General features: G+C 63.0%; 1 protein-coding gene across 2 annotated transcripts in view; it reads right to left on the bottom strand.

Annotated features, from left to right (window-relative positions):
- NFAM1 (NFAT activating protein with ITAM motif 1) overlaps positions 1-14,585 on the bottom strand; it is a 31,267-nt gene extending 16,682 nt beyond the window's left edge. The window contains exons 1-2 of one of the 2 annotated variants that reach the window (XM_045835007.1): positions 14,404-14,585; positions 243-572 (exon numbers count right to left, since the gene is read on the bottom strand). In XM_045835007.1, coding sequence (XP_045690963.1) covers positions 243-572; positions 14,404-14,503 — 430 coding nt within the window. In that variant the 5' untranslated portion in view covers positions 14,504-14,585. Of the gene's footprint in view, positions 1-242; positions 573-5,082; positions 5,211-14,403 lie in introns of those variants that run through there. The other variant, XM_045835008.1, reaches the window with a different exon arrangement.
- Between the last annotated feature and the right edge of the window lie 7,487 nt (positions 14,586-22,072).

The raw sequence follows: 22,072 nt of genomic DNA, 5'->3' as shown, positions 1-22,072 counted from the left end.
CTTAGGCCGCCTGCCGGAGGAGTCCAGAGAAGATCTACACCCCAGGCCTCTGCCCTTCCCACGCTAAGGCAGGTGCCTTGGCGTACCTGCGCAGCCCAGGGTCCCCCCAGGACGCTCTGTTCTGATTTGTCAAAGCTGAAAGGTGAGGGCAGACACCCCCCTCCCCCTTTAGATCCTGTGCCCCAAACCCTGCGGCATGGGCCTCTGGGCCCTCCGCCCTGGAAGAGCCACGGAGGCCTCACCTCTGACCAGGATGAAGGTGCCGTTGCCTTTCCCAGTGAGCTTCTGCCAGCGGACGGAGCAGTAGTAGGTGCCGGTGGCCGAGGCATCGCGCAGCTTGGGGGAGATGCTGCACTGCTGGGTGAGCGTCTGGTTCTCCTTGCCCTTGGTGGGGAGGCAGCCGGTGTTCCGGTGCCAATGCTGACGGCCCTGGCGGTCCACGTGATAGTAGGAGACAGTGAAGTTTTTGAACTGGGGGGTGTACGGGTAGGTGATACGGCAGTTGAAGGAAACAGACTTGTTGGCCAGCGTGACCACGATGGGGGGGCCCGTGTGGGTCACCGACTGCCCCCCTGCAGAAGAAGGAAAAGGAGACCGTGCTCACTCTCCAGGCCCTCCGCTTTCCCAGGGGGCTGCACGGCTCTCCCCCCACCCCCAGCCCCCCGCCCCCTGCCCTCCCGCTGTGCGGGCGTTGCGCCCGGCGCTTGACACGCGTGACTCGCCATCTCCCAACACGCCAAGGCCGAGTGCGCGAGAGCTCCGCTCCGCAGAGGAGCGGGGCCTGGCGGTCAGGGAGGGCAGGCTGCTGGCTGTCAGCCTCTCAGGGGTGGGTCTGCAGCCCTGCCTGGGGCTGGAGGACCCCAGGCCCCACGCACTCCCACCAGCCTCCTTCCCACCGGCGGTCGAGAAGCCCGGCTGGCTGGATGCTGGTGCAGGCCAGAGACGGCTCAGGCTCAAAGCCGGGGAGGATGAAAGGAACGAGGAGGGAGGCAGGCGAGCGGCAGGAAGCCGCACTTCCCGGCAGCAGACTCCCGGGGGGAGGCAGGCCTGCCCGGGGCTGTCCCAGCCTGAAGGGGGAGGCGTGCCGGGCCTCGGGAGATGGAAAGCTTTGCCGGCACCTGAGCTCCGAGAAGAACTTGTCAAATTTTTATAGACTATAACGGTTAGCGGTGGCCCCAAGAGCGGTTTTCTGACAACTCAGTGGTGGTCCGCACATGGCCGTTGAGCCTTGACCATGGTGTTCGGTGACGGTCACCAAGGCCATTTTGTGGGAGCTGCCTCCTCCCCACCCCCCCACCCACCACCCGTCTTCACCAGAGGCCTCTGGGAAGACAGTTCGGAAGCCCTCAGGGCAGCAGCCTGCCCACCCGGCCAGGCCTGAGGCCCTCCTGCCACCCCCGCCCCCCCGCCACCTCCTGAGACGCTGGTCAGCTTCTGGGCTGGGTCAGCGGACGGTCCCCTGCCCCCCACAGCCAGACCTCAGCTGCACAAGCCCCTCAGCCTCAGCGGGCCTCATCCCCCCGGCACCCTCCCTCTCCAGCAGCCAAACAGCAGACAGTTCTAAATTGAGGTCGGCAGCGAGCAGCCAAGAACATGCTGGCCAGGTTGTTAATCGGGAGAAGATCGTGCTTTTGAGACGCTCGGAGGGAGCAGGGAGATTTATTTTGTGGGGGGAAAGCGAGGTGTGGGCCTCCTGCCTGTGGTGCGGGGCTGGCGCCAGGCCAGGCCGGTCCCTGCTCAGGTCTCTGCCGCTCAGCCCTGAACGGGATCCCAAGGGGAGGGAAGGCAGGCCCTCTGGAAGACGGGGGACCGGGGACTGGGACAGAGCTGGCCCTGCACACCAGTTCGTCCCTCGAAGCTCTGACAACGCTGATATTCGGACTTTCTTATTGGGCAACTAGAAAGATACCCCCTCCCCCAGAGAACTGCAGTCACTGACGGTTCCAGAGTCAACTGGCACGTCTGGGTGTCACAGCAGGTCGGCCCTGTCGTATGTCGGCTCGGGGCTCCCCTCTGGCAGGCGGGGCAGGCGGGGATGTCACAGCGCACTTTCTACCCCTGGGCTGCGCGGCAGGGCGGCGGTTGCTGTTGTGGAACGGCAAGAGCAGACCCGTCGTGCACAAGGACCTGGGACTCGGGGCTGAGGTTTGTCCCAGATGCGGCACGGCAGGCGGGGGTCCCCGGAGGGCCGTGAAGGACAAGTGGCAAGAGGGTGAAATGGACGTCGCTTGCCCTGCCCAGATGCCATCCGTCTGTCCGTCCTGCACAGACAGTGTGCTCCCTTCTGCTGTCAGCACTGCCCAGGACCCCACCTCCTCACAGGGCCAGCTTCTATGGCGTCCCCAGACCCGACTGGGGAATCACTGGGGAACCAACTTTTTTTTAATCCTCAGGAGATTAAAGTGGATCTTCAATCCACTTGAAGATTTTTTTTCTACTGCTTTTAGAGAAAGAGGAAGGGAGGAGGGAGAGGGAGAGAGAGACTGGTTACCTTCTCATACGCACCCCCAACCAGGGATTGAACCCACAACCTTGGCATGTGACCTGACCAGGAATTGAACCCACAACATTCAGATGTATGGGATGACACTCCAACCAACCGAGCCACACGGGCCAGGGCATTGCCAGCTTTTAGCTGCACCTTCCCAACTGGTTCTCACAGTGGCCCCTCGAGGCAGCCAGTGCAGACAGCAGGCAAGTGTCACCTCTAGGGGTGCGGAGGCTGGAGCTGAACCCCAATCACCAGGAAGGCGGCCATGCCGAGGCCGGCTCGGGGCCCTGCCCACCTCCGCCAGAGCCTCCCGCTCCTCCTCTCTGAGCATCTGAGAGGCCACTGCAGGCCAGGGGAGGCTGCATATGCTGTCAGCGCTGCGTGGCCACCTTCCCGTGTGTCCTGGCGGGAAGACATTCGTCCAAGTGTCTTAAAAACGTCTCCGTACTTGAGGCATCCTTCTGGAGAGTGATGGAATCTGCGAGTGCAATTAAGCTGATCTTTCCAATTCTGGGGGACGCCGTAAAGACGGATGACTGCCGCTCTGCAGTCTTCCGGGATTCATTATCTCAAGGTCAGAGGATCGGGATCATGAAACGCACGGCCCGGCTCGGGTCTGCCGGAGAGAGGACAACCCAGGCCTCGGGTGAGACTGCTGTCTCCAAAAGGTGAAGCGACGAGGCCCGTCTCTGTGGCTCGATGACAGCGGCCAATCAGGGGACGGCAGGCCGAAAACAGGGGGGGGAGGGGCCGTGGCTCCCGGCAAAAGGTGGTGGGGCTTGGGCCTGGGGAATGCAGCTAACTGCCTCCCCTGCTCCTTCTTCTTACTGAGCACCAGCACCCCGGGCCTGCACCCCGGCAGCCCAGTCCCCACCCCTGTCCTGGACCCGTGCCTCCATGAGGCCCCTTCTGGGGTGCAGGCTGCTCCAGCTGGCTGTGCAGCATCGCCCAGTTACAGCTCGGTGCTACAGACAGGTTCATGGTCGCGTGCAGCTACCGTACGTGCTCCTCCAACAAACATGCAAGGGTACTGGTGAGGTCCCGAGCCCCACCCCAGGCCAGGAGGGGCTCCCTGTCCTGGCAGTGCCCCCAGTCCGACAGGGAAGCAGAGGGAGCCTGGGGTGGGAGGGAGGGCCGGTGGGGAGGTGGGGGAGGGGTGCGCTGCTGTCCTGGGGTCTGGAGGTCATTAGTGAGCTGAAAGCAGGAACACATGCATACGGTAGGCTAGAAACGGCCCGAGGACGGGGGCAAGAGCATGCATAGAAAACATACTCAGGCTGAGCACCACCTGCCCTGTGTCAACTCAACACCACGGCGATCCCATGAGGCAATGACTGCAACCTTATTTTGCAGACAAAAAAACACAAAAAACTAAAAACCCAGGGCATCTTAGAGGCCCAAAGCTACAGAGTTCCTAAGTGGTGGAGCTGGGATTTGAACTCAGGTTGTCTGTGCTAAGGAAGAAAAGCCAGCGTCTGGGCCAGGCAGTGGAGTCAGGCACAGGGCTAAGGGTGCTCGTGGTGGCACGAAGCACGGTGGACGTCGGGTGCCGAAGAGAGCCCTGGCGGAAGTAGCACACTGGCACAGTCCGAGGCCGTCGAGTGGCTGCAGGGCGGGGAGCCCGAACGGAAAGGGGGTTGGGGGAGAGCCACAGGGCACCCTGCCTGCCCCGCAGGGCCTGCTTCTCACCACAGGCCCAGGGGGCTTCAGGGGGACCCCACAGAGCTTGAGATGTGTCCCCCAAGGGCCACTGGGGTGGCACAGTGTGTAGGCCCACCTTGTGCCCCGTGACTGCTGCACTGTGATCAATCAGTTGTTCAGGCAAAGGGACTGTCCCTGTGGGACGAGCTGGGCCAGGGCACGGTGAGCTGGCCTTGGAGTCCTTCAGGGCTCCACTCACGGGCTGCCGAGGGGGGCCCTGGCCCAGAGGGGTGGGCTGGAGGAAACTCGGATTCCTGGACTGTGGAGCAGGGGAGCCAGAGGAGCCCCATCAGCGTGCCCCAGTGAGGCCACTGCGTGGGACAAAAGGGCGCGAGGGAGTCCACTCCCGGCCCTGCGTGCACGGGGCCACCTGTCCGCAGCACCTGCCCGGCAGGCTTCCTCTGCCCCCGCCCACTCCTCCCCACCCCAGCTGGCTATGGAGCATCCGTCCCTCTTTGGCGTGAATCAACTCCTGGATGGGAGAAGTGTGAGCCCGTGGTGAGTGTGGGTGGTGCAGAGCACCCCTGATGGGTGAGGTCCCCGGGGGTGGGCCAGCCAGAGACAGGACTGGAATACAGTTGCAGCCTGCTGTCTGAGAGGGCCCGGTCCCCAGGGCCACCACCCCAGCCCAGCCCCAACTGAGAACCCGGTTACTTATCAGGCATCGCCATGTGCTCCCCTCCCAACCCCCACATAACCGCCACGCACAGATGGTCCGACGGGGCGGCACGGGCTGCTTCTCAGGAGATGGTGTCTCCCAGGGACGTCATGTCCTCCATCCCTCACTTCTCAAAGCCCCGGGGGTGGCTGGGAAGCTGGGGCCTGGCCAGAAAGGGGGACAGCGGTGCCTAGAGAAGCCCAGGCCTGAGTTTGGGTCCTGGCTTTCTCACCTAAAGCTGCGCAACCTCGGACATGTGGCTTTCCTTCTCTGAAGTTCAGCCTCTCCCCTGCAACGGGGGGCACCAACAATGCCGAGCTCATAGGGTTGCCGCAGGGTTCACGGGGGCCAAGAACGTGCACAGGCTGCCGTGGGGCCAGCCTGCTTTACCAGGCACAAGTGGAGAGCGAGGAAGTCACGGGAGTCCCGAGGCCTTCCACGGACAGGTCCACGTGCAGGGCCCGCCCAGCAGGCGTGGCCTCCAGAGCCCGCACCGCAGCAGCTTCCTCCCACTCTTGCCCCATCCTGCTGTCTGTCTGTCTGTCCGTTGCCTTGTTGGGAAAGACTTTGTCCATCACCCGATGAGCGCCTGACTCCCCCCTCACTTTTCCGGTTCTTCTTTTGAACCTGTGACCACTGGAGCTGCCGGTTGCGAGCAGACAGCTGCAGAACACACCCCGCTCCTCCCCAGCCGGAGCCTGCTGGCTGCTCCTGGGGATCCGCAAGCCACCCTGCTGACCCCGCCTGAGGAGGTCACCCACCAGAGGAGGCCCCGGAAGGAGTCGGAAATCAATTCATGAGGTCGAGACAGCAGTTGACAAACACACGCAGAGTGCTCTGTGCGGAGGAAAGGCACCGCTTGTGGCCTTCTGGTTTCAGCCACAGTCACACAGCGAGGTGCACATGGGGTCACGCTCCATGCACGTCCTTTGACTTTGAGCCACCGTGAAAAAACCCTGCAAGTCCCTGGCCCAGGGGATCCAGGCCATGTGTCCAGGCCCTGCACAGCTCGGCTCAGCCGCCCTGGGCCTCAGCTCACGGCCCCGCCACCGCCAGGCCCGCCAGGCTCCTAGGCCTTTGCCTGCGCTGCTCCTGCTGTTCAGAATGTCCCGCCCCTTCCTGTCAGGGTCCCCCTCTCTGTTTGCAGGACCTGCTCCCCTCCTCCCTGAGCCATCCCTGGGTGCACGGCTCCGCGCCCCCTCCCTGCCTCCGGCCCAGCGCAGACTCTCAGGCAGCCCTGTTAAGCCACGTGATGACAGGCGCAAACGTCCCTGGGCACACTCCCCTTTTGCAGATGGGACAACCGAGACTCAGGAAGTAAAAAGCTTTGCCCAAACAGCACAGTTGTCCATGGTAGAGACAGGATTTTGAGCTGGTCCCTTTGGGTCCTTAACCCCATATACTTAATCACTATATGCTACAATTTTAAAATCTCAAAGCAAGCAAAGGAAAAAAACTTATCCAAGGAAAGAACTGTACTCTTTCAAAGAGAGCTAAACCTTCAGAGGCCATTTTTCTAGACTTGGGTCATCTAATACGCTGACACGTCAGGCAGCTGGTAGGAGTCCGGGGACAATGGTACTCAGAACTGACCCTGCAGCATCGAGGTGGCGGCCACTGTAGCCCAGCTCACGCAGAGCCTGAGGCTCCCAGGGCAGAAGCTCAGGGGCCCAGGCCCCCTGCACAGACTGGTTCTGGGCGGGGCCTGCCGCGTATCCAAAGCCTGCTGCAAGCCTCCCTGGCTACCGCCACCACAAGGACATCCCCTCCCCAGCCCCCGCCCCGACCCAGCACAATCCCCATCCCGCCCCTCCCCGCTCACCCTGTCAGCGGCAAGGACCCCCTGGCTGCTCCTTTCCCCACCGCCCTTCGCTGGGCCAGCCCTTGGCCCCTGCTCTGCCTCTGCCCAGAACTCAACCCCTTCCTCTGCGCTGAGCGCCGGCCTGTGGGGAGAGCCTGGACGTGCTGATCAAAGGTGTCCATTCCGACCAAGGTCGATTTTAAAGGAAAACACTTTGATTCCCCAGCTAGAGAAGAAAGCAGCTCCCGCCGCCTTTATTTTAGGCCTGGAGTTCTGTCCTCCGATTTATCCCCGGCATCCTTGGGAGCCGCGCCTCTCTTTAAAGGCCCATCGGAAGGGCCGCTGGGAAGGGGCGGAGGCGGCCGCTGGTTTTCTCCCAGAGCGCCGGCCCTTCGCCTGAGCGCGGGTGCCAGCACGCCACGGAGCAACGGCGAGTCCTCCGGGACGCACGCGCCTCCAGCACGTCGGGGTGTGGCCACGTGGCTGACTAGGGAGAAGCGCGGGGGGGGCGTTGGAAGGAGACCCTCCAACAGAGCGCGAGGAGGGCGGAGCCGTTAGCGCTGGTGGGGGGGGGGGGGACACACCGGCGTCTACTGGCTGTCACATCCTCCCACGCTTCCGACTGAGTCCGGGAGCCGCACCCAGGTGTGCCTGCCTGGGGCCGTTTCCGCCCGAGCGCGCCTCCACACTCTTGACGACCTCGGGGGCGCAGCGGCCGTGCGCAGACACAGACAAAAGCGCAGAGTGTCAAATGTGTGGTCCCAGAAATGCTACAGCTTCATGGGCGTTCATTGGTATTTTTATAGCAGTCACTTCCCTCTTGGCGGGGTTGGTGAGGAAAGTTGCTCAAACTTGGGAGCTCATTCGAGGGTGTGGGCTGTGGTGGCCGCAGGGGACTCTGTTTCTCAACTTACAACCTCCTCTACCCTCACAGCAGGGTGTCAGCATGGGGGGGAGGGGAGGCCAAGGCCGATGAGTGTGGTGGGTGTTCCGCCCCCTGTCTTTGAAGGGGGGTGGGTGAAGTGGAGAGAGGGGAATAGACCCGCAGGGTGCCCCAGCCATGTCTGTGCCTCTAGAATCCCAGCAGGAAGGACCAGACTGAGTGACAGCAGGAAAGTGCTAGGACAAGTGTCACAGGTTTGATTCCCAGTCAGGGCACATGCCTGGGTTGCAGGCCATGACCCCCAGCAACCCGCACATTGATGTTTATCTCTCTCTCTCTCTCTCTCCCTTTCCTCTCTAAAAATAAATAAATAAAATCTAAAAAAAAAAGAATTAAAAAAAAAAGAGAAAGTGCTGGGACAAAGGGAGTTTCGGGGCTGCAGACGCCGGGGCAGGGGCCCCAACCAGCTGAGAGGTGACCCCCAGACTGGGCCATTGCTTGTTGTTTAAATGATAATTCTTCAGGTCCCCTCGACCATTATTAAAGCAAAACATGCTCCCTGCAGAAATCCCAGACGCCGCAGAGAAGGATCAAGGAGGCCTCGGGACTGGCCTGGCCCCTGGCGTCGCGGCGGGAACCTGTGCCCCTGCCTCTGGTCTCTCCGCCGAGCCAGGCTTCGAAGGGGCAGTAGGAGGCAGCCACGTGCCTGTGGAGGTGGCGGGGGCAGGGAGGGGGTCTAAGCACAAGACAGCTCTTGGGCGAAATTTCTAGAAGTCTTGTAACAAGGCACCGAGTGGGAAGACTCAGGAGCCTGGCGGAGCTGAAAGAAAGGGTTTGGGCGGGGAGGGCCCCCGGAGGGCCCAGCGCCCCCCTGCAGACCTGGAGGGGGGGCCCTGTGGGCTCCTCAACCGGGAAGCGACACCCTCCTGTTTCCTGCAGAAGGAAGACAAGGGAAATCCTGTAGACTCCCAACAGTCTCCCCCGCTGCCCGAAACCTCGCATTAGTGATTCGTTCTGTGGGATTCGGTCCCCCTCCCCCCTCCAGCCTCCTTTTAAAATATAAATGCTTCTGGCTGTCGATACACTCACTCCTTCCAGGGGGCACCTGCACCAGATCACTTTTATCCTGACTTTTCTTAAATCTCTGCCTCCCCAAAGATCCCGCACCCTCGGGGCACAGCACCACTCCTTGCCCTCCATCCTCCCCCCCCCGCCCCCCCCCCCACCGACTGGCGGCTCCAATTAACCGACCTCGCCTCCTGTCCAGTCTCCTCCCCGCCCCGCCCCTCCCACCGCAGCAGGAGGTCAGCAAAGACTCAGGTCACTAAGCTGGGGCTCCTACTGTTTCTGGCCTTGAACTTGACCCTGCAGACACCTTCCTCTTTGACCTTTCCTCTCTGCCCCCACCAAGGCCCACACCTTCTCTCTTGGCCTTTCTCTGGCTTTTCTTACACAGCCCAGTCCTTAAGGTCGCATACTGGTCCCTTGGCTTTGTCCGCACCCTCACCTGCCCCAGGTGAGCCCAGACGTGCCCCCCTGGTCTCTGAGCTCCTGCGCGCTCATGTTCACAGGTGAACACTGTGGGGGAGGCCGGGATGGCCTTTGGGTTTGCCAGTGGGCGAGTGGGCAGAGAAAGCAGCAGAGTTTGACCTTGACGGACTGGCAGGACAGGTGGAAGTGACCAGGTGGGCACGTGAGAGGACACCTTCCAGGCCAAGTGGGCAGCAGGAGCCTCAGGGGCAGGCAGCCATCCAGCCTGGCTCAGAAGGGGGGTGTGGGAGTGGGGGGCAGCAGCCTGCGAGGAAGGGGGGTCTTATCCACACACACAGTCACGAGAGCCCAGCTGATGGGGCCACTCCGTCGGCAGCTGTGCGGCACGGACCCCCTGGGGGGGTCCCCCTGGTATGTGCAGGTTGTCTTCGGGGCCCGTAGCTCTTTAGGGCAAGGTCTGCGAGGGCAGGGGCTGATCCGAAGGGCGTGCGCATTTTAAATGTTCATGTGTGTTGCCGGGTCCTGCAGAAATGGGCCCTTGGACGCTACGGCGAGCACCGTGGGGAGCACCCTCCTTGCCCTCGGGCTGGGACTGTGCCCACTCAGTGTCCCCTTCCCCCGGCCCTTCGGCAGCAAGCTAGGGCCTGGCCCAGAGCCTCCGAGGGGCTCCAGCTCCGCCCCCACCCCTCCACCACAGCCCACACAGTCCCGGGGAAGGACGGGTGCAGATTCCTGCCAGGCCCACCGTGCACCACCTCGTTCCCACGGTCAGGTCCCCGCCAGCCCACCCCGAGGAGTCTCAGAGGGTTCTAGACATGCTGTCCTGGGCTGCTGGCTGGAGACCCACAGAGGAGGGCACTACATACCATGACAGGGGGCCCGGGACTCAGTCAGCGGTCAGGTCACTTGGCCAAAGCCCCCTCAGCCCCACACCCAGGCCCCCCGCAGACTGTCCTCGCCAGGGGGCCGGGAGCGTCCCCTGCCGGTCTCACATCAGCCCCCTCCCCTCCCCCGCTCCAGGCTCACCCGGCCGCCCCTTGCCTTCCTCTGTCTTGGGCCCCCATCCCGGCATCCGACCCCCACAGCCGACTGCAGCGAGTTCCCGCCCAGACCCCCGAGAACAAGGAGGCGGACGGAGGCCAGGGCCGGAGGGGAGGCGTGGGAGGCGGACCCTGTTTCCAGGCCCCTGTCTCCCCAGGCCTTCCCCGCCACCCTGTCCTTCACCAGACAGGAGAGTCCGTGCCTACGGCTCAGGGGGACCGGGAGGCTCACACCCGTGCGACCCCGGGACCCCCGGGCACCTGTCCTGTGGCATCACAGTCTCCACCGTGCTCAGAGCCACCGCCGGGCTATCTGTAGCCGAGGCACTGAATTGTCCTGTTACTGCTGAAGTTTCCTGGGCACCCCCAGTGCCAGCACCACACTGGACCCTGCTGCCCTCTGGAAGCCCCCAGCTCCCCCTCCCCCGCAGGGAGGCGGACAGCCAGCCAGCCAGCCCGCAGAGCAGCAGCCGTACTGGGGACACGTGCCCTGGTGACCCCGAACCCATGCGAGCCCGCAGACCACACGCGGGCCCCGCAGCCCCGGACGGGAAGCACCTGAAACGCCGAGCAGAACCAGACAGATCGCAGCGCATTCATCCGGCGGCACTTCCCACAGCAGGCGCCGACAAACGCGTTCTGCAGCGGGCCAGACAGCAGATACTTTACGCTTCGCGGGCCATATGGTCTCCATCGCGAAGACTCGACTCCGCCGACGCAGGGCATCGGCGGCCATAGATGATCTATGAGCGAGATGCGTGGCTCTGTTCCAATAAAACTTTATTTATGGACGCGGAAATGCGAGTACTGTACAATGTTCATGTGTCATGAAACATTCCTTTTCGGGGTGTTTTTTTTCTCCCCGGCCATTAAAATAATCTAAACACCATTCATAACTTGCAGGCCATACAAAGAGGCTGCGGGCTGGACTCAGCCTGAGGGCTGTGGTTTGCGACCCCTGGCCTTTAGCAATGAAAATAAACTTCAGGCACCCCATCCGCTGGATGTAGCTTCAAAAAGACCACACAGCCATGAGTGAAAGAAGCAGGTCACAAAAGAAGAGACACAGTATCATCCTGACAACACACACAGGGGTCAAAGACAGAGAAGGCTCTGAGGGGAGTGGGGTGCGGTGGGGGGCGGGCAGGGGCTCGGAGGCACGGGAGGGAATGTCCTCTTCCCTGACCTGGCGGAGCAGCCACATGGGACTTCGTTTTATAAAGTGTACTGTTCTTTCCTGCATGTGTATTATATGCCACAACCTCAAAAGAGAGTGCAGTGACAGTAGGACCTATGGGAACAGCATTTATAACCCGCCTGGAATTACACCCCGGTGCAGGTGTGGTGTCCCACTGCTCCGTGGGGACCCGCTGCTCTGAGGTCAAACTGTCCTCTCAGGGTCTCTCGTGGGCCCCGCCTTCCCAGCCCTGATCCCTGCTGGGCCTGCCACCCACCCACCTGCTCTCTCTCCTCCCCATCTTGCTCCCTTGCCCCCCCAACACTCTTCCCTGCCCCACCTCCAGTGGTGAGGTACTTCTCTTTGCCTGCCTCCAAAACTCTGAATGGGATTAGACAAAGAGGAGAAGCAGAGGCCAGAGCTGTGAGAAGGGGGCAGGAGGCTCCTGACCACCTTTGAACATCAAAGGGGGCCACAGCACGTGAGTCCAGAGCGCAGGGGAACAGGGAGGCAACCCCCACCCGGAACTCCCGCCTCTGGTCAGGGGTCACGTTCTCCAGGCAAACCTCTCGGTTTCCAACAGGCTGAGAGTGAGAATTGGGGCCTGTTCACTGCTAGGGCCCCCCAGGGCCTGGAACAGGTACTCCTCAATGGATATTTGAGAAATGACACAGCCCAGGGTTCTGCAAAGGCCAGGAAGAGAAAGGGGACTGACATTTGCTGAGGACATGGAGGCTCAGAAAGGTTAAGTAACTTGCCTGAGCTCACACAGCAGTCCACGGAAGAAGGCAGGACTGGCACCTGGTCTGTCTGGCCCCAAAGCCCTCGGGGGTGACTGAGGCCTGGCGGAAGCAAGGCTAGAGCAGGTGTGCAGGCTCAGGTGTTTCACCCCTGGGAGAGCAGTTGCCCGTGAGACCTCAGGTGGCTGCCAGGCCCTCTGAGAAAAGCTGAGTTTGCAGAGGGCTCAGGAGAGCCGAGGAGAGCGGGCTTGAGTCCTGGTTGACAGTAGGAGGTCCCGAGATGCCCTCCAGGGTGTGCTGGAGACCACTGAAAAGGTGGGCGTGACCCCTAGGAGCCTGTGGGCTCACCCGGATGTCACTGGCTCTCACGTTTCAGCTGGCTCTGCGGGGCTGGCAGGCGCTGCCTCCCTGAGCCCTAACCATGTGCCCCAGCACCCAGGCCGGGGTGTGCTAGCGGGCAGGCTCCACTGCCGCACTCGTTCAACAGATGAGGCACTCGACGAGGCACAGCGGCATGGAGAACCCGCCCGGGTCTCCGGGGGGGCTGCAGAACAGACTCAAACCCGGGCTGATCGCCCCTGGCCTGCCCTCGCCCTTGCATCTCACTCACGGCCGTGTAGGCGGCCCAGGCAGATGGCTAAAGGTGCTAAAGGCACTAAAGGCCCGGGGAGGTGTAGGCGATGCGGGAGGGGCGGAATTCCTCCTGTGAAGCTCAGAGACCAGGAGGAGGGGTCCTAGACCCACAGAGATGGGGCTGCAGGGGCAGGACCAGGAGGAACGGGGTGCTGTCTGCTGCTCCAAGGGGTTCCCGGGGCCAGCCACAAGGATCACTTCACCTCTTGCGAAAGGGCAGAGTTTCTCTTTTCACAGCGCTTGCTGCAATACTGGGGGAAATCTGTTGTTTGTTTGCACTCAGGACGGTTACAAAACCGCCACTCACGTCAGCACCTGCGGAGCCTCTTCCAGTGTCCAGGATGTGGCGGGTCCCTTCTGGGGACGAGGGACCACATAACGAGAAGTAATGGGAACTGGGGGAAATTAAGTTCAAAATGACTAAGAGTGAGTGCAAACGCATCGTCCCCTCGGGCCATCTTTGCGCTGGCCCGTCTCTCAGGGGTGGGAGGGGGTGCGAGGTGACCGGATTCAAGGACAGATGCCACCAGGGGCCCAGGTTTCCAGGCCTGCTGTAGGTACCACGCACTTGGCTCTTGCCTGGTGGGGGTGGGGAGGAAGGGGGGAGATTTTTCCTTGAGGAACCGTTCTTTGCAAAGAAAGCCGAGAGGAGCCCCAGGGCCCACTGCCAGTAGTCCTAGCTCTGGGCTCAGGCTGACCCGGGTCTGAACCTGACCTCTACACAGCCGAGAAGCCTCAGACACTGCTACCTGGCCTCCACAAGCCTCCATTTCCTGTCCCTCAATGGTCCTGGTGGGAAAAGCACCCCACGGGTGCCTCAAGGGGCGCTGGGTGTGCGTGAAGCCGGGGCGAGTGTGACGCTGCTCCAAGATTCATGACAATAACAGCTGTTACTGTTCGCGGCACAAACGAGAGGCGGAGGGTGGAGCGGAGCGGGGCGGCTCCTGGAAGCCTCATCCGCGTCTGGGTGAAGAGCGGGGGCTGCCTGAGCCTGCACCACGGGGGTTGGGGGGCCGGGGGGGCCTGGTAGGTGCTGCCCAGGAAGAGACTGAGCAGAGGGACCCAGTGCAGGCAGCCCTGGGGGTCCCCTGGCCTGGATAAACTCACCCCAAGGCCACCCGCCCCGGGCCCTGGCTTGACTCTGGGCCTCCAGCTTCCAAGGAGCCTGGGACCAGGAAGGTGGCACAGCGCTGGTCCCCCAAAAGGCCTAGCTCCCATCGTAAAATAACCGCGTAGCCTCTGGTTGTCCTCCAGGAAGTGGGTGGTGCCGTCCTTCCTGGGAACAGTGACAATTCTGTGCTCCAGGCGACAGTGCTTCTGGCGGCCAGCGGCTGGCCCCCCTCCTCCCCCCGGCTAGCCCCGGCAACAACACCGAGGCGGCTCTGCCACTCGGCAGGTTCAACACCTTGCTTCTACCTTAGATTCCTTGGGGGTGAGCTGTCCCTTCCCCATTGACCCCTGCCCTGACCCCGGTGCCCCCTGGCCGCAGCAGTGCCCACCCACCTGGTTTAAGGGCCGGGAGGTCAGGCAGTGCTGGGAGGGAGGTGCACAACACAGCATCGAAGGGGGAACACCACCCCCGCCTCTCCCAAAGCCACCTTGGCGAGGCATTAGCTCAACATCCCCTGGTCCCGAAGGCTTCCCCTGTGAAGTCTGCAGTGTTCAAACGCGACCAGCAAATCCCCCCAGACCAGCCGGGAATTAGCCGCCGGGGCGGGCGGGGCGGCGGGCGGATGCCAGCGGCTCTGATGTGCAGCGCCAGGGGCGCGGGAGAAGGGGGCCGCATACCTGCGGGCCGCGGGGTCCAGGGGCACAGCAGCAAGCCCAGGAGCCAGGGGGCTGCGAGGGGGCCCGGTGGGGCCCAGGGCCGCCGAGGCCGGCTCTCCATGGGGCCTCCTGGTCAGTGTCTCTGCTTCCTCTTCGGTTCCCGGGAGGGGACAGCTGCCGGTAGCCACAGTTCCCCTTCCCATCCCCGCTAAGCTCCTCCCTGGCCACCCTGCTTCCTCAAGGCCTCCCGGGCCTGCTCCTCCCAGGGACCCGGCTCACGCAGCGGGAGCTGTCCCAGGCAGGTGGTGCCAGGCGAGGCTCTGGGGCTCTCCCTTCTTCTGCAGAAGAGCTGGGCGGGGCTTAGGCCTCCCGAGCCACCAGGTGCGTGGGCTCCTCCCCTCCTGACCCCCTTCCAGCTGGTGGCGCTGGTGATGGAGGGCGCACAGATTTCCACAAGTAACTCCAGGGCTCGGTTTGGCCGCTCCCTCCTGAAACGGCTAAAACATGCCCAGGTTCACGCAAACTTCCCCTCGGGAGTAGCCCAGGCGTCCCCTGATGATGTGCTCATGAAAGAGCAGGTCTGGCCTGGCTGCTGTGGCTCCGTGGACTGAGCCCCGGCCTGCGAACCAAAGGGACCCCGGTTCAATTCCCAGTCAGCGCACATGCCTGGGTTGTGGGCCAGGTCACCTGTTGGGGGTGTGCAAGAGACAGCCGATCAGTGTGTGTCTCACACATTTCCCCCCTCTCTCTCTCCCCCTTCCCCTCTCTCTAAAAACAAATAAATAAAAGAGCAGGGTTTGGGATGGGGGCTGCCACCAAGCGGGAGGATACAGGAAGAGGCAGGTGAGTGATGGAGGACGGCCACACGCTCCCAGCCCCACACGGTGCCCCCACACGGTGCCACAGCTGGTCATTAACCCAGCTGGGGCCACCGTGGGTCCCCACAGAGGCCCAGCAGATGGGCCTGAAATGTCTTTCCTACCGGCGGCTTCCCTAAACCTAAGCACGCCCTCCCCCCACCAGGAGACACAGGAATTTCTTCCCCCTCCTGGCCCCGCACAACAGCCCCACCCGCACATGCAGCAGGCACGGACACAGGGGCAGTAATTGTGTGCAGACCAGGAGCCTTTCGCCCTTGGCGTTCTGGAGCCTATCGAGCGGATGAGCTGGATGGGGGACGGGCCAGGGCTGCCTAGGTGTCTGGAGGGCAGGGGGAAGGGGCCCTGGGGGGGGGGGGCGAGGAGCACAGCGTGCTGGCACTCAGAGGGAGCAGGGCCAGAGGTGGCCGAGTTTCAGGTGCTGGCACTGCACCTCCCTCCTCCGTTGACCAAGATAAATGTTATTCTCCCCACTGTGCAAAGGAGCAAACTACGCCCCCGAGAGGCCAATCAACTGGCCCAAGATCAGGACAGGTGTGCGGGGGCAGCATGTCACGCCCGGCTGTGTGGGGCCCCAGCCTTCCCCCACCTCCCGCTGCAGCCCCCAACGATGGCATGCCAGGGCCCAGGTTCCCTCCTCCTCCGAGCAGGCTTCTCCCCTCCCCAGGCTGCTCTGCCCAAGGACGAGGAAACCTGGAAGACCGCCCCCACCCCCACCAGCAGTGCTGGGCGGACAGCGCGGGCAGGGGGGGGTGGCCTGCCAGGTGAGGAAGGCGCGTACACGCAAGGCCGTTCCCAGCAGCCGGGGGCCGGAGGGGACCCCAGCGGTATCGACTGTTGATCCATCACGATGATACATGAGCGCACGTGTCGCAGCGAGACACAGATAATCTGCTTCACGCCGTCTCGGAGCTCCTGGGGGGAGCAGGTTGTCGGCGCACCGCGATGCCATGGTGATAGACGGCCCGTTAATGCCTCTGCGCGCAGAGGGAGCGGTTGAAAGGCTTCGGTCTGTGCCTCCAGGAGTCTCTTTACGACTTGGCATCGGGAGGCGGCCGAGTGCCAGGCTGCCTCAGAACGCGGACCTGGGCACCAGCTCCACTCCTGCCTGTCACCCGGATGCTGTCTGTCCGCCCCCCCCCACCGACCCCTGCACACAGCCCTCAGCCCCCTCACAGCGCAGCTGCTCTGCGGTCTGCAGCCCTGGAGCCTGGGGGCTTGGCCACTGCTGGGCCCCCTCCCACCTGGGGCCCCTCGCCTGCCTGGTGCCTCCTGTTTGTTGGCCTCCCCTCCAACAAGAGCCCAGGGCCCGCACCTAGTATATGCTCAATAAACTCCGCTGCATGAATGGATGGGTGAATGGGCGTCAGGGGATCAAGTGCCTTCCTCCCAGGCCTGCAGTGAAGGCAGGTGCCCGGCATCAAACCTGGCACACAGTAGATGCCCAACTGGCTTCAGAAGGCTGGGCAGGCACCTGGGCTGGACAGCACAGATGTGACCGGGAAAGAAGAAACGGGCACAGGGAAGGGAGGTGGGGCCTCCGGTCACTGAGGAGTTTCTGAGCCCCCGAGCGCCATGCAGCCGCAGCCTCGAGAAGAGGCAGGAGCGGGCCTGGGGCAGGAGCCAGTGAGCCCAGGCTGTGCCGTCAGGGCCTCAGGACCCAGGGCGGCAGGAACCACAGCGCATCCAGAAACCTCATCTTCATCAGAACGTTCCATCTCCTCTCACCCAAGCGGGGGCGGGGCAGCGAACTCGCCAGACCTGGATCCTCGGGCATTCCTTCGCCACGCCCTTGGCTGAGCCGCCAATGAGCCGGCGGGAGGCGGGGCAGAGGACGTGGGCTCTGCTGGCGGAGGGAAGTGGGCCGCTGCCCGGGACCCTGGGGTGGGGGGGGGGGCGGCGCATTTCGGCGCTCCGTTCCCGTCCAGGCACCTGTCAATCAAGTCCATTTACTCCTCAGTGCAACCCCGAGTGGGGGGGTACGGTAATCACTTTTTACAGAAGAGGGCGCTGCAGCACAGGAAGGTTAAAATGAAACTGCCCAAGGTCCCACGGCTGAGAATTGTGTCCAGGGAAAGTGACTGAGGGTGGCCCCAGCCTCTTTGCTCCTAACCACTGCTGCAGCCCATCCCAGTGGCAGGGGTATATACAGAGCAGACAGGAGGGCTTCCTGGAGGAAGCGGCAGCCCTGAAGGAGGAGGAAACGGGGGAGTCCTGAGGGGCCGTGTCCACTTAAAGACTAAAGCTTTCCAAACCGAACCAAAACAGCTGGCCTCTGTTTTCAGTTTAGTTCCGCATACACTTATTAAGTGCCTACTGTGTGCCAGGCCGTGGAAATGCAAAACGTAAGTCCTAGTTTTGCTCTTGAGGCACTCCCTGTTCAGAGAGGAAAACAGACCCCCACGCACACCCCGGCAGGATTTCCAGCCGCCCCAGGGCAGCAGCGGTGAGTGCAGGAGTGTGCGGCCGGCCGGCCCGGCCACAGTTTGGTTCCGACATGTTTTCTCCCGGGCTGCCCTGCGGGCAGCAGGCGCACAGGAAGCAGAAGTGCCTGGGAAGGGGACCACTCTCCGCCCCCGCCCACACCCCCCGCCACGGGAAGTCACTTCCTCCCAGCCCACAGGCTCCAGCGCCAGGAGGAACTCGCCCGATGGAGGGGCCCCTCCCAGCGACCCTGGTGTCTGGGACCCACAGCGCCCCACTCCTCCGATCCTCGGGGTCCCCGCTGCCCAGGGCCCTGGGACACCTTGGTCGCCTCCCTTGTTCCCTTCCATCCTGGTCCTCAAGCTCCCCCGCATCAGAGAGGCCAGTGTGCAGGGCGGTCTCCCTCCCCGCCTACCGATACCCAGCTTGGCCTTCAGGGTCCCCCTTTCTGCATCACAGAGCAGTGGGCCCCTGCCGCACTGGGGGGCTCTGACCACCAGGCCCAGGGGCGCGATTCAGCCCCTGAGAACCGGCTGTGCCTCAGCTGAAGGACACCCGTCTGGTCATGAGCCGGGCTGGCCCACAGTGGTCCAGCCTCCTTGCTCAGAAGGGAGTGAGCTCTCTGTTAGCCGAGGTGTGCAAACCCACCTGGAGGCCGTCCACCCTGCACGCTGCCTGGGCTGCGTGGCTGACCCGGCCCGTCCCCAGAGCCCCTTCTCAGCCCGAGCTGCTCTGTGTCTCCACCTGTTTGTAAGTATTTGTTTCATACCAGACGCCCTTCCGAAGGCTTTCTCATGTGTGGACCACTTCAGTCCTCACAGAAACCTCGGGGGTAGGAGTTGCTGCCCCCGTTTTACAGATGCAGAAACTGAAGTTCAGAGAGTGCAAGCCACCTGCCCAAGGCCACACAGCGAGGAAGCAGCGGAGCAAGGATGTGAGCTCCCATGACTGCGTTTTTAATCAGCGTTCCCTGCAGTTCTCTCGACTCGCCCAGCGGGGCTGGCGTTATGTGCCTCGCCGGACAGATGTAGTGATGGCGGAAAACAGGGTAGGCAGCCTGCGTGGGGCCAGGCGGGGACCAGAGGCGCACCCGGGACCAGAGGGCAGGGCTCCCTGTTGGCCGTGTCCCCAGGGTTAGACCAGACTCTCCTTGTGAACTCGGTTGGGAAGAGCCAGTGAGACCTAGCGCCCCCACGCTCCTCAGCCCCTGCCGGCCACGCCGCTCACAGTGCCGGCGCTCTGCAGAAACAAAGGCGGCGTCATTCTGCAGCCTCGGTTCCGGTTCACTCTGTGCCAAGGCCCTCCTAGGGTCAGGCCCTTGGCACAACGGTGGCCCCAAGAGACGAGCACTGCCCAGGAGGCCCATCCCTGGAGGTCCCTGGTGGCGGGCACGAGGGTCTGGGAGGCCCTGCACTAACCCTGCCACCCCCGTCCCCTCCTGCCACCTCGGACAGCCCCTGTTGTCCTGTGTCAACGGCACCACCTGGTGGCTTATTGGGACACACTCACCTGAGATACCTTCCTCTCCTTGTCCCTTCAGCCTGTAGGGGTGTCGGCTGCCCAGCAAGGCCAGGTCCCGGCTTGAGAGGCAACGGATAAGTGGTGGTGGGCGGGAGGAGGGGGGTGCCGCAGGGTCAGGGCAGGCAGGACCAGCAGCGTGCTGGGGGCTGTGGGAACAGAGAGCAGGACGTGCCAGAGGTGGGACCCCAACACGCCTCTCTAAGGCGCTTCCTGGGCGCCCACTGGAGCCCCCTTCAGAGCACGCCTACTCTGTTCTAACGAGCTGCAGCAGCTGGGAACCCTTTATAAACTCTCCTTGGGGACTATTCCCCAGGCAGAGCCAGTGCCCAGCCACCAGGCCCACCGGTCTCTCGGCCACGCAGTGACAACCGCTCTGGGCGGGGCTCCCCGTAGTGAATTCAGCCAACGAGGGAACCGGCCTCCCGGGACGCTGATTCAACCCTTGTTGCCCCACACGGAGCTTTGTTCTATGGGGCAGACGGCCGCAGCACCCTGTGGGCAGAGGAGTGTGTGGCCGCCACTGATGATGCAGATTCTGGGCCCCGCCCCAGAGATCCGGCCCCAGGACACTCTGGGAGGCCAAGGGATCTGTATGTTAGCAGACCCTGGTCCTCCAGCTGAGAAACTGCCCACCTGAGGCAGACTCCCTGGGGGCTGGGCGGGTGACTGGCAGCTGTGCCACCAGCCAGGAAGAGCCCATCAAAGAGACTTGGTCCTCCCTCCGCTTCCTCCTCCCTCCCTCCCGCCTGGGAAGGCGAGCATGGTGTCCTGGGACCCTAGAGCAAGGCCCCCCCAGCTTGCACCTCTCCCCTAAGCCACTGGGGAGAGTTTCCCCACCTGCACTATGAAAGCGGCGAACACCCGCCTGGTACGAGGGGTTCGATGACCAGCTGGAGTCACAGAGATGACAGCGTTTTGCAAAGAATAAAGTGCTGGTTGGAAGTCGCCGTTCTGCCATAAACCTTCACTGAGGGTCTCTTTCCGAGGGGCTTGGGGGGGTGTTGCAGAGAACGGTGGGGGTCCAGCAGGAGGAGATGGAGCAGGTGCAGACCCCGAGGGTGTGTGGTTATCCACAGACGAAGGAATCTGTGGAGGGGGCGAGGGGGGACACTCGGGGAGGGAGGGAGGTGGGGTGGGGAGGGAGGCTCCCCAGCCACTGCGGAGTCCAGTCTCGGAGCTGGTCCCCATTAGGGCTCCAGAGGTGGGGTGCAGGGGGCTGGGTGGCGGCAGGGTATTCTCCTGGGGACTCACCCCCCCAGCATGGCCTGCCTCCCCAGGAAAGCTTGCTCACTTCTCCTTGCCTCCCGTTCTCCTCTCTGCCCAGAAGGTTCTCTTCCCACTGTCCTGCGGCCGGGCCATCTCCCTCAACTCTGTGGGCCACAGACAACACAGAACCCGGGCCAGCACCTCTCATTTCCGCAGGGGTCCTCAAGTCCCTCCAGTGACCCACAGGGAACTTTGAGTCACTTGTTCCTTCATTCAGCAAACCTCCCCAGGGCATTGCTCGGGGCCAGGCCCCGTCCCGGGTGCATCCCCCATCTAGGGCAGAGCTTGACGCCCACACATCTAAGTCACAACCCAGCGGGGACCCAGCAGGAAGGGGACGCAGGCCCAGAGGGGACTTCCTGCCACGGAAGCCCAGCCCGAGCATTCACAAAGCCTTGCTGGAAGCTTCCAGCAGAAGAGGGCAGGCAGAAGGGGCTGGGGCATCGTGTCCAGGCCCCGGGGAGCCTGGCTGGGAAGACCTTCCCCCCGCCCCCCGCCATCACCCTGGGATGAGACTTCTCTCTCCAGCGTCCACGGTCCGATGAATAAAACCATTTATCTTTCCGTTAAAAATGACTGGCGTTGCGATTAGTATCGATTTCTACTGGCTTCATCTCGTGTGGACAGCTGTCGGGCACACACCGGACGAAGCCGCTCGCTGGCCGGTGCTGGAAGCCGGCGTCATTTCCATCGCGGTGTCTGAACAGAAACACTCCCCGGGAAGACTGTCCATGGGAGACCGCGCATCTGGGAGTGCGGAGACTTGTGCGTTCATTCGCTGGAGCGAAACCGTTCTCTACCAAGTGCCCTCCACCCTGGAGAGACGCTGCCGTCATTTTAGGACCAGGCATCTCCAAGGGACCAGCTGATCCCCAAGAACCACAGCCTGGTCTCTGTCGGACAGGAAAGGGAAGGGAACACTCAGCTGAGTCTTGACCTTGGACGGCCTATCCGGGACGCCTCCACAAGGTCACGGCAGAGTGGCAGCCCCAGGGCCCTGCGAGGGTTTCACTCACCCAGCAGCTTTCTCCCGGGAAACTCCCCGCCCCCACCGAGGGCCGAAAGAACGTGTTTTCAGGCTTCTGTCATCTGACTTCGGTGCACGGATTCCCCAGCAGCAGCAGCAGCAGCCGCCAGCCTGGGGGGGCACTGGGGCCTGAGTCACCCCTTCCCTGCACCCTGCTGCCCACGACTTTTCCTTCCTTCCCTCCCCACGCAGGGATCTGCTGACCTCTGTGTCAGCGCCTGTGGAAGACCAGATGTGCTCGGATGCCGCCGGTCCTGCGCGGTCCTGCGCTGGCTGCCGTGGGAGACGGGAGACGGGGCGGGGTTCCTCGCTGGAGGCTGCTGGGCTCAGAGTAGGCAGGAGGCGCTGTACCTGCTGGCAGCGGGCCTGGACCTCGCTCCTCGCCCACAGCCTTCCCGCCTCCTGGACCGCACCACCCGGCCTGTGCCTGGGGGCAGGGTGGGCGGGGTGGGCGGGGGAGCAGGGACCAAAGAGGGAGTGGCAACTCCTCTCTGCCAGATGCCGGGCCGCGTCCACCTGAGGGCCACGGCTGCCAGGCGGGTTCTATGGCGCACACATCTTACAGATGAGGAAG

The sequence above is a fragment of the Phyllostomus hastatus genome, unplaced genomic scaffold, assembly GCF_019186645.2.
Source record: "Phyllostomus hastatus isolate PE091 unplaced genomic scaffold, TTU_PhHast_1.1 phas_contig_198, whole genome shotgun sequence".
NCBI lineage: Eukaryota > Metazoa > Chordata > Mammalia > Chiroptera > Phyllostomidae > Phyllostomus > Phyllostomus hastatus.
The sequence above is the reverse complement of the archived record's forward strand: the minus strand, read 5'-3'. Positions and strand labels throughout refer to the sequence as shown.